This window comes from Gorilla gorilla, chromosome 1, assembly GCF_029281585.2.
Source record: "Gorilla gorilla gorilla isolate KB3781 chromosome 1, NHGRI_mGorGor1-v2.1_pri, whole genome shotgun sequence".
NCBI classification, from domain to species: Eukaryota; Metazoa; Chordata; class Mammalia; order Primates; family Hominidae; genus Gorilla; species Gorilla gorilla.
This window is the reverse complement of record NC_073224.2, coordinates 25,204,138-25,220,024: the sequence shown is the minus strand read 5'-3', so window position 1 is coordinate 25,220,024 and position 15,887 is coordinate 25,204,138. Positions and strand designations below refer to the sequence as shown.

Sequence of the window (15,887 nt, the reverse complement as noted above, 5' to 3'; positions counted from 1 at the left end):
AACGAAGAAAGCCTTTGTCAGGTGAAGAAGGGCCAGGTTTCTTATCATCACGGTAACTGTCATGATGAAGTGACAATGAACACAGTAATTATCACTATCAACATTCTTGTGCCTAATGTATGGTAGCCCTGCCCTGAGTCCTTGACAAGCATAATCCCAAATCATCCTGATTCTGGGTCTGTATTGGATGGTGCTCTTCGAATCCCAGTGCTCCAACTTCCTCAAGGCTTGACGTCTCAGGGCATTGAACCTCTAGGAACGTCAGACTCCTCATCTATGAAATGGAGGTGGCAGTATTTCCTGTATCGCTTGGACTAAATGAGATGAGGGACAAGATGCCATTTTTGCCAAGTCTTATGCCAATGTTCTTTAAAGATGTTAGGTTTTGATTAGTCAGGTGTGGTGGTGCACGCCTATAGTCCCAGCTACTCAGGAGGCTGAAGGGGAGGCTCGATTAGCTCAGGAGATTGAGGCTGCAGTGAGCCATGGTGGTGCCACTGCACTCCAAGATGTTAGGTTCTAGATTTACTTATTTATTTAGAGACAGAGTCTCACTCTGTCACCCAGGCTAGAGTACAGTGGCACAATCACGGCTCACTGCAGCCTCCACCTCCCGGGTTCAAACAACGCTCCCACCTCAGCCTCCTGAGTAGCTGGGACCACAGGCGCACGCCACCGGGCCCAGCTAATTTTTTGATTTTTTGGTAGAAATGGGGGAGGGGTCTCACTATGTTGCCCAGGCTGGTCTCGAACTCCTGGACTCAAGCATTCCACCTACCTCAACTTCCCATGTTGGGATTACAGGTGTGAGCCACTGCACCCGGCTAGTTTTATTTTTTGAATGAGGCAGAAGAAAGAGTCCCCAGGCTATCTCCCAGCTCACCTCCTCTGCTGCTCCTCACTGCCCACGCCCGTCCTAGAACACTGAGCTCAGTCCAGCCTCAGGGCCTTTGCCCCAGCAAATTCCTGTCCCTGGCATCCTCCTGTCTTAGATCTCCACGGGCCGGGTCCTTTGCATTGTTTGGGTCTCGCTACCCTTTCCGAGCTAAAGTGGCACCCTCCCCCTACCAGGCTTAATCCCATTAACCTGGCTCATCTTCCTCAAGGCACCTACCACCATATAAAATGACTTACTGATTTTGTGTTTATTATCTGTCTCTCCCAGCTAGAATAAGCTCTAAGAGGAAAAGGACTTTGGATGTCTGGTGTCACTGCTGCACACCAGGCACACAGCAGGTGCTCAATAAGTATCTGATGAATATATCAAATGAATGAGGAGTGTGACATAGTTCAAGAAGAAAATCAAATGAGAAATTAGGCTTCTTAGCAGCCCCAAAAGAGCTCTTTATCTAGAAATTGTCAAACCAGCTGACGCAAGTTTTTTTGGTGTTAACAAGGCAGCCGCAAGATTGCTATGGAGAGGACACCGTGTACCATGGAGATTAACGGCATGAGCTTTAGAGGCAGCTAACCCCGTGCAGATGTGCGACTTGGACAGGTTACTGAGCTTGCTAAGCCCCTGTCTCACTCTCCAAACAGGGATAATGACACCTCTCTCACAAGGTGGTTGTGAGGATTAAATGAGGTAATCCTTTAAAGCTCCCATCCTAGCACACGGTAAGAAGCATGCAACAATGAATAGAATAGCTGTGGGGAAGCATTAATAACCAACAGCCTTTTTCAGGAGAATCGCTTGAGCCCAGGAGGCAGAGGTTGCAGTGAGCTGAGATTGCGCCACTACACTCCAGCCTGGGTGACAGAGCGAGACCCCATCTCAAAAACAAGCAAACAGTCTTTTAAAAAGCAGTGGTTCTCTACCTTGGCCATAGGATGGACGCCCCCACCCCCAACCCCACCAAACCCCCAGGGAAATTTACAAAACCCTGATGTGTGGTCCCACCCTCGGAGATCCCGATTAATTAGTCTGGGATGCAGGGAGGACGTGGGAATTTTTTAAAGCTCCCCTGGGACTTCTAATGTGCAGCCAGGACTGAAAACCTCCGCCTGCCTTGAAGACATCTCCAGATTAAGTGTTTAGTCAGGAGCGCCTGCCAAAATTAGATTTTGGAATTACACCCACTTCTCTTTGAGAGATGCCATGTCTGTGGATGATTAAGAGTTCTCAGATACACAGGGCTTCACCACACTCACAACCTGATGAGTGGGTTTTCCATGGGGCATTTCTTCCCCCACTTCCCTCCTCTCCATCGTTTCTCACTCAAATGTTTTAAAATTATACTGTGAAGAAGAGTTCAGGAATCAAGCATGCTCATTAATGTCATTTAAAACAATTGTAAAAAAAAAATAGTGAATGTCTGGTAGTGTCTGTATCTAACTTGTAAGTTCATGGCTGGCGGGTTATAAAATATGGGTCAATTAACAGTTAATTGTGAATTGCAACAAGCTTCACAATTCACAAACATCATGATTAGTTAGGCGTAGAAACGGCTCCAGTCAGGATGTTGGCAGCGGATCACAGACTGACTTAATGTGCCTCCCTGCAGGGAAGTGCCCTTTTATCTTGCACACTCTGGCTTTTGGAGAGTGATTGCCGCGGGAGTGTTTCCCTCCACTGCTGCAAGAGGACTGTTAGCTCTCAGATCATTTGTAAGGATGCTCCCCGGGATAACCAGGTCTTGAGCTAGTTCAAAACCATTACAGAGTAAACATTTTATATTGGCAACTTCAGAGATAGCTAAGTATTATGGTTCTGAAATAAAATAACTCTATCCAAGGTGGTTATACATGGTCAGATTTGAAGGCTGTAAAATACCAACAAGCGTTGAAGTAGACTCACATCCTTCTGCAGTAACGGTTATTAAGGGGGTATAATCATGCTTTTTTTTTTTTCTGTGTGTGGTTTCCAGTGTGGTTGGGAAATAAACATATTTAAAATACCAGTTTCTGGCTTTGATAACTCATTGGAATTTGGGGCGCACACACACACACACCACATTATTCATCATAAGGGTTATATGTTAGCCGCTTTCAGAAAGTGACGAAGAATTATTTTTATCTACTAAGAAACTGACCCAAGGGCTTTTGGTGGGCGTTTGATCTCTTAACCAAAGGGGAAAAACAACATGATTTCGTTTTCTCTAAAGCATCCTTTTAAGGAGACATTAAGTTGGCAGCAGCACTGGGAAGTAACTGACAGGTTGGGTGGATCCAGGCAAGTAGATCATGTTGGGCCTCAATTTTGTCATAGAATAAAACTGGAGTAGAGAAAGCACGTGAAAAAAACAAGCAAACTCACACATACAAAAGGACCCAGGTTTGGCTGGGTGCAGTGGCGGAGGCCTGTAATGCCAGCACTTTGGGAGGCCAAGGCAGGTGAATCACTTGAGGTCAGGAGTTTGAGACTAGCCTGGCCAACATGGGGAAACCCCGTCTTTACTAAAAATACAAAAATTAACCGGGTGTGGTGGTGTGCATCTGTAGTCCCAGCACTTTGGGAGGCTGAGGTGGGTGGATCGTCTGAGGTGAGGAGTTCAAGACCAACCTGGCCAACATGGCAAAACCCATCTCTACTAAAAATACAAAAATTAGCTTGGTGTGGTGGTGGGCGCCTGTAATCCCAGCTACTCAGGAGGCTGAGGCAGGAGAACTGCTTGAACCCAGGAGGCAGAGGTTGCAGTGAGCTGAGATCTCGCCATTGCACTCCAGCCTGGGCAACAAGAGTGAAACTCCGTCTCAAAAAAAAAAAAAAAAAAAAAGACTCAGGTTAAAATTCAGCATAGAATTTTATGTGAATTTGAATCATGTGGTTTTGAAATGATGTGACACAGACATATTAACCATGTCACTTCATGGACCTAATTAGAAAAACTATGAAATCCTATTTTACATTCATTTCTATGGGGTAGATTAGGCAAGTGCTGAATCATGCTAGGTCACCAGAAAGTCATCCTTGAAAAGCTGGCATCAGGTGCAAAAGTGTCGTATCACTGCCACTAGAAGGGAGTACCAGAACCAGGGTTTTTCTTCCATGTTTTCTTCAGTTTATAAACATAGAGTGATGCTTCCAGTGAGACCTGTCTCTACGAAACATTTTAAAAATTAGCCAGGTGTGCTGGCACATGCCTGTAGTGCCAGCTACTCGGGAGGCTGAGGCAAGACGATCACTTAAGCCAGGAGTTCAAGGTTGCATTAAACTATGATTGCACCACTACAGTCCAGCCTGGTGACAGAGGAAACCCTGTCTCCAAAAAAAAAAAAAAAAAAAATTTAAAATAGTTATGCTTAGCCGGGCATGTTGGCAGGCGCCTGTAATCCCAGCTACTCAGGAGGCTGAGGCAGGAGAATTGCTTGAACCCGGGAAGTGGAGGTTGCAGTGAGCCGAGATTGTGCCACTGCAATCCAGCCTGGGCAACAGAGTGATACTCCGTCTCAAAACAGAAAAAAAAAGAAAAGCAATGCTTCAATTTATTGGGTACAATGGAGAAATGAGATCCTCTAATTTGGGTAACTAAAAATATATATGTATACATATACATATATATACACACACGTATATATGAGTCTTATTCCTTAAATACCCAACGTTTTCCTTTTGAAAATGTGCTTTAATGTCTCCTTTAATAGGATAAGCCACGCATAATTGTTGCTCTTGTTGTTGTTTTAACCCAGGGCAAGAGTAGGAATGTCTTTTCTTTCCCTGCGCTCTTCCGCAAGGGTTGCTTGCATCTGTACTGAGCGGTTCCACCAAGGGGGCTTTGCTTTTCTGGTGAGAGTAGAGTGCAAATTGCATTCTTTCTCTTTCCTGATTCCAAACTGTCAGCTGTCATCCCTCACTCCTGTGCAGACCCCCAGTGCCTCCACCTCCCCACGTGGCTTAGTTTCACCCGCTGTAAACTGGATCGCAGACAGCTAGGGCTTTCAAATGAGGAGCATTAAATACAAAGTAGGCTCTGAGTTAAGGCCCAAGGGTTTCATCCATGGAAAGTGGCAGGCTTTCATGAAAGGTATTTCAGCAGCCCAGAATGGGCTTTTGCGGATGTGAGGGTGGACTTTGCTCTGTTGGACTACACCCTCCGGTAGGACACCCAGCATTCAAAGTCCATGCTACGCAGGGATGGATTCAGCGAGCACCAGCGGCAGCCTGGCGTGGTTGCTGGGAGCTGGCTGGGGCCAGGCCCAGGTTTGAATTCCCTCGTGCTCCTGTGTGATCGAGTGACACCTCAGTCATCGCATCTATAAGGCGAAGAAAATAACAGGACCTATGCACAGGGCTGTCAAGAGCATCTCACGAGTAAAGTGTTTAGAAGAGTGCCTGGTACTCACTCTGTGCCAAATTAGTGTTTGTGAATAAAACGAATTTTCCTTAAGTGGCTGCACTCATTCGAAGACGGACTATGTGGCTCTGCTTTCGCCAGTTGTGCATTCAACAGCAATGCCATTAAGTCACGTCTCTCATCTATTTGTTTATGGAAAACGAAACAAAACAAAACACCTGGGTGTTCCTGCGTGCTAAGTGCCATGTGATGTGCTAAAGATATTGACTCAGATAGCTCTCGGGGCGGGCTCAGGGGTGGGGTCCCAACACGCCATCATATTACCTGCTTTGGTGAGAAAGTTTATTCTCTTTAAAACTCTGGCTGGACGCGGCGGCTCACGCCTGTAATCCCAGCACTTTGGGAGGCTGAGGCGGGTGGATGACCTGAGGTCAGGAGTTTGAGACCAGCTTGACTAACCATCGTGAAACCCCATCTCTACTAAAAATATAAAATTACCCGGGCATGGCGGCGCAAGCCTGTAATCCCAGCTACTTCGGAGGCTGAGGCTGGAGAATTGCTTGAACCCAGGAGGTGGAGGTTGCAGTGGGCTGAGATCACGCCATTGCACTCCAGCCTGGGCAACAGGAGTGAAACTCCGTCTCAAAAAAACAAAAAAAAAAAAAAACAAAAAAACCCACACTCTGGTGGTTCATTTTGACACAAGTAAAAAATGTTTGAAGATGACCAGAAGCCTGATTAAAATTAACCTACTAATTAATAATGACTATCATTCAGAAGAGTCCTTGAAGGGTTTACAAATATTTCTAAACAAATTTCTGTATTCATTTTTATTTTAGCTAACGTGCCACATTAGTGTGTGGGGTGTTAGTCTTTAAAGAGTTTAAATACAGATTTTTAAAATTAGAAAATAAATATGTGCTTGTCATAGCAAATCTGAAAATTCAGATGAGCATATGGAAAAAATTAATGCTCCCATTACCCAGGCCAACCACAGTTAACCTTTTAGAAGTTTCCTTTGTTATTTCACCATGCAGCAAGGTATACTTACCAACATGTGATCATTTGTTATATATACATTTGTATACACAGATTAAATGCGGAGGGGCAGTTCTGATACCAGCTCATGTTAGAAATTTTAGAAATATAGGATAGTGGAAAGAAAATAAAAACTCACCAGGCGTGGTGGCTCATGCCTGTAATCCCAGCACTTTGGGTGGCTGAGGTGGGAGGAGGCTTGAGCTCAGGGGTTCGAGAAAAGCTTGGGCAACATAGTGAGACACCTGTCATCCCAGCACTTTAGGAGGCCAAGGTGGGTGGATCACCTGAGGTCAGGAGTTCAAGACCAGCCTGGCCAACATGGTGAAAACCCCGTCTCTACTAAAAATACAAAAATTAGCTGGGTGTGGTGACACACCATTGCACTCCAGCCTAGGCGACAAGAGTGCAAAACTAATCTATGGAATGAAAAAAAATCACCCAGAACTGCACCTTCCAGAGAGAACTGCTGCTCACATGTTGGTATTGGTGTATTTTCTAATATCATGTTTCTAAGGGGAAAAAGTTGAGTACGTACTGCACCTTCTGATTTTTCAGCTTGGTTACCTGGGCTGATGATAGCTGCCCCTGAGGGCTCTACGGGTTCCCCACCCTGCTTAAGAAAGAAAGAAAGAAACAAAACTCTGGTGATTTCAGTCAGTCAATGTATGCTTTACAAGATGTAGAAAATGTTGGTGAGGTATGTTTTTTTATTATTATTATTATTTTACTAGCACTTTTTTGAGATGGAGTCTTGCTCTGTCACCCAGGCTGGAATGCAGTGGTGCAATCTCAGCTCACTGCAATCTTTGCCTCCCAGGTTCAAGCAATTCTCTGCCTCAGCCTCCCGAGTAGCTCAGATTATAGGTGCCCATCACCACGCCTGGCTAATTTTTGTATTTTTAGTAGAGATGGAGTTTCGCCATGTTGGCCATGCTGGTCTTGAACTCCTGGCCTCAAGTGATCTGCCCACCTTGGCCTCCCAAAGTCCTGGGATTACAGGTGTGAGCCACCACACCTGGCCATTTGCTAGCTTATTTTAATGCTTACTCCCTCACTCCCTATCCCTTCTGATTAATTAATGAGAAATTTAAACATTGCAAACATGTCTGTCTTATGATTAAAAAAGGGAAGGGGGGAGAAATCAACTTTAATGTTTCTTTGCTTAAACACACTAAAAGCAGAAAAGGAGCGGGACTAACACCTGACCTAATGTCAGGAGGGCTCCTTTGGCTACCTAAGTGGCCAAGGCACACAGAGAGAACCCAGCTGGCTTCTGGTCCCCTCCACCAAGCAACAAACAGCATGTTCTCCACCAGTGCTGTGGCTCTTAGAACTCAGAGGGAAGAAGAATCCACTCAGTCCCGACTGGCCCGATCCTAAACCTGTCCCATTCAGAACCCTGCCGTGCCCCTCACATGCAAAGGAAGGTTAGTGCAGAGAAAATACTCTTTGAAGGCTTTTGTGAAGTCTTGTAAGATACGGCTTTGCCTGAAGTTCACCGCAGGTAGAAAGTTGCTCTATTCTGCAGTACAGATTTTAAAGTTAATGACAAACATAGTCTCAAATTATTTATTTAATTTAATTTAATTTTTTGAGATGGAGTTTCGCTCTGTTGTCCAGGCTGGAGTGCAGTGGTGTGATCTTGGCTCACTGCAACCTCCGCCTCCTGGGTTCAAGCGATTCTCCTGCCTCAGCCTCCGAGTAGCTGGGATTACAGGCGTCCACCACAACCAGCTAATTTTTGTATTTTTGGTAGAGACGGGGTTTTACCATGTTGGCCAGGCTGGTCTTGAACTCCTGACCTCAGGTGATCCGCCCACCTTGGCCTCCCGAAGTGCTGGAATTACAGGCATGAGTCACCGACCCTGGCCTCAAATTATCTTTAATTCAGCCACACTAGCTATTAGCCCAGATAGCTTTAGAATCAATCATTTACCTGGAAGAGGATCTCCAGTGCTATCTGGAAAGCCATTTTCTTCTCCCTAAAAACCAAAAAGCAACCTTCATTAAAATCATATCCAAATGTGAATGGAGATATTATCAATCTTCCAACTTAGTTAAATTTCCACCAAAACCCTGGGGGCTGGGGTGGGTGGAGGGACTGGATCTTGAGAATGGCATTTTAATGGGAGGTGAACTCAGCATCTCCCTCTAGAATACGAGCACCTTGCGCGCAGGGGCTTTTGTTTATTTGCTCCCTGTGCTGTCCCAGTGCCCAGAACAGTGCTTGGTACACAGCAGACACTCAAATTTGCTAAATGCACTAATGTCCCTATTTTTAAAAATTATCAGCTGGGCACCATAGTTCATGCCTGCAGCCCCAGCTACTTGGGTGGCTGAGATGGGAAGATTGCTTGAGCCCAGAAGCTGGAGGCTGCAGTGAGCTATGATTGAGCCACTGTACTTCGGCCTGAAAGACAGCGCAAGATCTCAAAGAAAAAAAAAAAAAAAGGGTATCAATGCATGCAACAATGTGCTATTTTCATTTTACATTATGGGTTATCTTCCTTATTTTATTTCTTATCTGCTTTCTGTCTGTCAGGGCTTGTTGTCTGTCAATCCAGGTTACAATTCTTTCCCTTTTCTATTTATTTCAGTATATATCGCAAAGCAGCTAAAACCAACTATGAAAAAGTGGCATCCAAATCTCTTGAGAGGCAATCATGTTTCTGCCCTTCTGATTAGGGCTCCATTTTTACAATCAGGACCATGCTACAGGGATGTGAGGGATTTTTTCTGATCTTGGACAGGTGTGTGTATGTGTGTGTGTGTGTGTGTGTGTGTGTGTGTGTGTGTGTGTGTGCTTCCCATGAAGTCAGCAGAGGAGACCAGTCCCAGTACACCTTCATTTATGTTAACTCCATCTTTCTAAAACCAAAATCTTTCTCATCAGCTAATGTCACCCCCCACCCCACCCCCACCCACAGTACTGAAGAAGCACAAGAGGCGAGTCAGAAGCCCTGGGCTTTAGAACCTCAGGCACGGTGCCAATGCGGGTCTCAGATTCCCCGTTTGTGTGTCGAGGTGGCTGTGGGATTAGCTCAGCTCTAAAGTGCCTCTATTTTCTCGGGTCTGAGAGTCTCACCTGTAAAGATGTGCTAACTCCGTCCTGGTGTCAATGTGTGTTTTTTTTGTTTTTTTGTTTTTTTTTTTGAGACGGAGTCTTGCTCTGTCGCCCAGGCTGGAGTGCAGTGGCACAATCTCGGCTCACTGCATCTCCACCTCCTGGGTTCACACCATTCTCCTGCCTCAGCCTCCCAAGTAGCCGGGACTACAGGCGCCCGCCACCACGCCTGGCTAATTTTTGTATTTTTAGCAGAGACAGGGTTTCACCATGTTGGCCGCGATGGTCTCGAACTCCTGACCTCATGATCCGCCCACCTTGGCCTCCCAAAGTGTTGGGATTACAGGTGTGAGCCACGGTGCCCAGTGTGTTTTAAACATTTTTAAACAATCTTTCTCTCTTAATCTTCTCAGAGAAGCCTTTCGCCTCATCCCAAGCTCATCCATCGCCATGTCTCAGCAGTGTACATACCTTCACCTAACCACAAGCCTAGATTTTTTGTTTTGTTTTGTTTTCACACAGGCACATTCCCATGTGTTACCAGCTAGACTTTTCTCCTAAGTAATCTAAATATTTCTATCTTTACTGGAATTAAAAACCAACCTGCTTACCATAATTCATACAATTTCTTTTCATTTAGTTGAAGTTTTACCTTCTTCTCACATTTCCCTTACTCAGGAGTGTGTGTGTGTGTGTGTGTGTGTGTATCAGAGAGAGAGAGAGAGAGAGTGAGAGAGAAAGACAGAAACAGATGAAGGACAGAGACAGAAAGAGAGAATTATAGTGAGTCTCTAAACGGATAGAAATCTCTCTCTATGCAACCTTTAGTTTTTTTCAAGGCTAACCCCAGAAGCCCCATGACTTTAGGGACACTAGTCATTACTCCGCAGGTCATGTGGAGACCCGCCTGTTTGCATCTGCAACACTCCTGCAGGATCGGGCAGGTATGTGGGCTCTTTTACCAACACCGTCACCATTCTGCTCACTGAATTGGAAACCTGGGCTGAGGAAACAGAAACAGGAACTTCAGGTACTGTCGAGAGATACAAATGTTAGAACTTGACAGATTTTGTGGTATTTGAGGTTCCTGCTAAAACATGAACCTGACTCTAAGTGGAAACTATGTTACTTGGCATATTTGACTTGATTTCTCATAATCTGGAGAAAATTTTACCAAGGTCATTGTCTGGCCAGAATCATCCCCGTGATGCAGACAGGGAAATACGAATTACTTGTGGAAGTTGTTAAAGATAGAATTTAGATTAATATGCATGATCTTTGTTCTTAGCTCTGATTATCAGGTTGTGCTATGTTGTGGGTTTGTTTTCTAAGGGTGAAATAGGAAAACCACTGATTTTTGTGGGTTTCGTAGTCTTAATGAAAGCATACACATGCCTTTATTCAACTCCTATTTATTGAGCAGCTAATATGTAAAAACCCCCATATTGCAATGCATAGACAAAGATAAAAGGACCTGAACCCTTGACCTCAAGATATGCTGGGAAATGGAGACCACTTAAACAATGAAAATGTAAGGCACAAGATAGTGACTTCCAAGAGAGGGGTACAGATGAAGTCAGAGAGGAAAGGTGTCTTCTTATGAAAAAAATCAGAGGCAGTTTCTTGGAGACAGACATGTTTGAGATGGACCCTGCTGAAATCCAGGCAGTGGGGACTTGGGAGGAAGGAGCATTTAGTCTTAAGCAAAGGCAATGGGAGGGGCAAGAGGGAGATGATTCAGAAATTGGGCTGGAAGTTAAGAAAAACAAACAAAACGAAAAGAAGGAGATGAGACAGGTGAATACACTGGGGCCTGTCCAAGGAGCTGGACGTCATTCCGGACAACAGGGAGTCACTGAGGGGCTCTTGCCTGAAGCAGGGTATCCTCAGGGGGTGTCTAAGACCAGCACAGGAAATACCCACCTGGCTACAGTGTAGGACGCATGGGGGAACAGGACATGTGGAGGCGATGGACAGAGAAGGGGGAAGAATGACATAAGCAAGGATTAATGAGACTCCGCGTCACTCCTCTAGGAGAGAAGGGGATGAAGTGAGAGCCGCTGTAGAGATGCGATCACTGGGGAAAACAGGAAAGGAGGTGAAATGCAGAGCAAGCTGTGAAGAGGTGACGGAGAAGACAACAAGGGCAGGCTCACACACAACAAGCTTGAGTTGCCCCCAGGAGCTGAATGCATGGTCCTGGTCCCTGGGAGAGGCCAGGGCAGGAGATGAAAATAAGGATGTCAAAGTGATTATGAAAGAAATGACTGGAAGTGAAGAGACAGCTGTAAGGTCACAACCTTGAGAAGGAACTGAGAAGGACACTTCAGTGGCAGAGGAAGGAACGAAAGGACAGAAGAGAAAGGAGGTCAGAGAGGGGAAGAAAAGCAGGGGGAGCAGTGTCAAAAGTCGCAGCAAATGGCCAGGCACGGTGGCTCATGCCTGTAATTCCAGCATTTTGGGAGGCCGAGGCGGGCCAATTGCCCGAGGTCAGGAGTTTGAGAGAAGCCTGGCCAACATGGCAAAACCCCGGCTCTACTAAAAATACAAAAATTAGCTGGATGTGGTGGTGAGCGCCTGTGTTCCTAGCTACTCAGGAGGGTGAGGCAGGAGAATCACCTGAACCCGGGAGGTGGAGGTTGCACTGAGCCGAGATCACGCCACTGCACTCCAGCCTGAGCGACAGAGCGAGATTCTGTCTCAAAAAAAAAAAAAAAAAAAAAGTTGCAGCAAGGACCACGCATGGTGGCTTGTGCCTGTAATCTCAGCACTTTGGGAGGCTGTGGCAAGAGGATCTTGAGCCCAGGAGTTCAAGGCTGCAGTGAGCTATCATTGAACCACTGCACTCCAGCCCGGGTGACAGAGCGAGACTCCATCTCCAAAAAAAAAAAAAAAAAAAAAAATACTTGCAGAAAGGAGATGGGCTCTGAGCACCAAGTGAAGACAACATTTGGTGAGGAGGTGACGAGCCGCGATTTTGAAAGCCATTCTAGCAGGGCGGTGGCCGGCTAATACCAGGTGGGCAGTGAGGCCACGGAGATGGCTGAAGAACACGCGTGTGGTTGTGTAGGCCTGAAATACCACCCTCCCCAGCCCTTTCATCTGCTTACTTTCTCTTATCTGTAGGGCCTCAGCTTAGACATCACTTCTGCTAGGACACCTTCTCTAAATCCCCAGTCTGGGTTCTGTACCCTGGGTGTTCCCCAGGCACCCTGTCCATGCACCCCGCAGGATGCCTGTTCCACTGGGCCTGGAGTGTATTTAAGGAGCAAGGGATGGACCTTGACGATGAAAAGACACCATTTCTTTGGAGATGGGACAAAGAGGGAGAAAAACGGGGGCAAATCTGGAGAAGCCTGGAGGGAGGTGAGATATCCGTTGGCCCAGCCTCCATGTCAGGGCCTAGGAAGCAGAAATGGGGAATGGGCAGTTACCGTTCGATGGGTACAGAATTTCAGTTTGGGAAGACAGAAAAGTTCTGGAGGTGAATGGTGGTGACGGTGGCACAACACCGCGAATATACTTAATGCCACTGAACTGTGCACTGAAAAGTGGTGAAAATGTGCCTGGCGCGGTGGCTCAGGCCTGTAATCCCAGCACTTGGGAGGCGAGGCAGGCCGATCACCTGAGGTCGGGAGTTCGAGACCAACCTGGCTAACATGGTGAAACCCCGCCTCCACTAAAAATACAAAATTAGCCGGGCGTGGTGGTGTGCACCTGTAATCCTAGCTACTCGGAAGGCTGAGGCAGGAGAATCACTTGGACCTAGGAGGCGGAGGTTGCAGTGAACCGAGATCTCGCCACTGCACTCCAGCCTGGATGACAGAGTTAAAAAAGGTTAAAATCGTAACTTTTATGTCATGTATATTTTACCACAATAAAAAAACGTTTAAAATGTGTTCTCTCAAACGATGTGGGCAGTAGGGAAGGCAACACGCTCGACACGTTCTGTAGAGCCCCGTGCCAGAGTGACACGATACAAACACTATTCCGAGGATAGCAGAGAAATGCCATGTGAATAACATTTATGAAACAGGAGAGATGGAAAAAACGCAGCATCTCTAAATTAGATTAATCTATGATTTTAAATATGTGTGTGTAAATTAATGTAATAACTTAAATCATATAGGTATGCATTTGCATAGTCTGTCTACCTTCCTAAAACTTGATGTTAATTTTTCTTAACACTGGCTGGGAAGAACTTCTCATTTATTTAATTGGCGTGGTGTGAGGCCTGGACATGGGTTGTTTCAAACATCTCCTTAAGAACTGTTAAGGTACTGCAGAGTGGAACACCTATGTTTTATATTCAAGTAAACTAAAGAAAACCCCCATTTTGTAAAAGCTTCTCATTGTGAGTATAAGGGAATTATCTTATATTTGGGCAAAATGTATTAACTGCTGCCAAGAATTCTTTGAACAGAAAGTTGGCTAAGTTGCATGAATTTCACACCTTGGTTAGTTTATAAACTGACAGTCAAGTCCCATTTCTGCTCAGGGAGCTGAAAGCTCTGGGTACTAAGGAACAGTTGCCTCTAAAGATTTACACCTGAGATTTAATATCAGGCTGCAAGCAGCAGAAACCCCAGGGCACACCCTGGGAAAAGCTCTCAGCTCCGAGCTGAATGTGCAGCCCACGGGGGAATGGACTGATGTGACGGGAGACACGGATAGATTGATGGAGAAGTCAAATAAAAATGAGGAGAGGCCATTGATTTGGACTGAGCTCCTGCACCGAGACCCCAATAGACCAACCCAAAATGGAGTCACTCACACCAAGTTTCCACATCACCAACCCAAAACCTCAGTTGTGTACTCATAAGATCTGATCTTCCGATATCAGGAGAGAGAAATAATAGCTGAATCTCCAAACTGGCCCATTTTCCCCAAAAGACCCAAACCAAACCAAAACAAAAAAACCTAGGAGATTCACAGCAACCAATCCAAAGGGGCCCAGTCAACCTGAGCTGACATGCTAGGGAAGTCCCCTTTGCTTTAACCCATAGAAGGAAAGTCACCCGAAGTCCCCTGATGTTAACCAATCCACTCTTGGCACTGTGCTGTTTCCTTGTTCCTGCTCAAGCCACCTTCCAAAAACCAACTGTCCTGCAGTGCCCAGCAGAACCCCTGTCTATTTTGTAGACTATGGTGCCTGGTTCATGAATCATTATTAAAAGCCAATTAGATCTTTAAAACTCAGTATGTTGAAACCTTGTTCTCTGACAGCCCCCACTGGTCCCTTAGGGGCTAGTTTTCTGTGAAACATGCTCTTCAGGACATCTAGTTTGGTCTTGAAATGTCTATGCTTAGCCAACTCATGAAGAGTTCATCTTTGCTACTTTGCAAACTATGGGGAGGATAACCAAATGGGAAAGCATGCCCCAGGCTGGTTCACCTGTTATGACCAAAGTTTGGTTGGAAACCACCACGAACACCAAGACCAAGTTGTCACTGTTCATCTGGTGTGGCAAACTAAATTATAGGCAGAGAACCTGAGAAGAAACGCTCCCCACGCTTATGACTTCTATACCTGAGGTACCAGTTCAGCTCAATTACTTAACTAGCTTCTTTGGAATCACGTTACCTGATTTCAAGTTATACTGCAGAGCTATACCAACCTGCATGGTAGTAGCATAAAAACAAACACTTAGACCAATGGGACAGAATAGAGAACCCAGAAGCAAACCCACATACCTACAGGGAACTCATTTTTGACAAAGGTGCCGAGAGCATACACTGGGGAAAAAGACAGTCTCTTCAATAAATGGTGCTGGGAAAACTGGATATCCATATGCAAAAGAATGAAACTAGACCCCTATCTCTCTCCATATACAAAAATCAAATCAAAATCAATGGAAGACTTAAATCTAAGACCTCAATCTATGAAACTACTACAAGAATAACAATGCTAAAGTTTGATCTCTCTGCTTGCAGAAAATATTTCAGTACCTGGCCTTGAAAATATGATTTTAAATTCCTAAGTGTGTGATGGTAATAGGATTCACAGCATATGGATTTAGACCGTTCAAAACTTTTTCAGGCTGGGCACGGTGGCTCATGCCTGTAATCCCAGCACTTTGGGAGGCTGAGGTGGGCAGATCACCTGAGGTCAGGAGTTCAAGACCATCCTGGCCAACACAGTGAAACCCCGTCTTTACTAAAAATACAAAAATTAGCTGGGCATGGTGGCAGGTGCCTGTAATCGCAGCTATTCTGGAGGCTGAGGCAGGAGAATCGCTTGAACCAGGCGGCAGAGGTTGTAGCGAGCCAAGATCGCGCCAGTGGACTCCAGCTTGGGTGACAGAGCAAGACTACGTCTCAAAAAAATACAAAAAAAAACCCCACAAAACTTTCTCATGTCACACAGTCAGTGATAGTCAATTAATTTTCAGGGGTAAGAATTCCCAAGACAAAGCTGGTATCTGTGTAACTCTTTGGAACACATTTACTGATGATCCATGTCTAAACGTTAGTACCAGACTGTGAATCTCCTGTTGGGTTTTTCTAAAAAGCCTGTTTAAACTCAGTTCTTTTTCTGCAAAATAATT

General features: G+C 45.5%; 1 protein-coding gene across 5 annotated transcripts in view; it reads right to left on the bottom strand.

The window, feature by feature from the left end:
- The window catches only part of EDARADD (EDAR associated via death domain), a 136,224-nt gene that overhangs the window by 9,313 nt on the left and 111,024 nt on the right, over positions 1–15,887 (bottom strand). For all 5 annotated transcript variants that reach the window (XM_055372507.2, XM_055372519.2, XM_055372525.2 and 2 more), the window contains one exon: positions 8,212–8,257. In XM_055372507.2, coding sequence (XP_055228482.1) covers positions 8,212–8,257 — 46 coding nt within the window. The remainder of the gene's footprint in view (positions 1–8,211; positions 8,258–15,887) is intronic.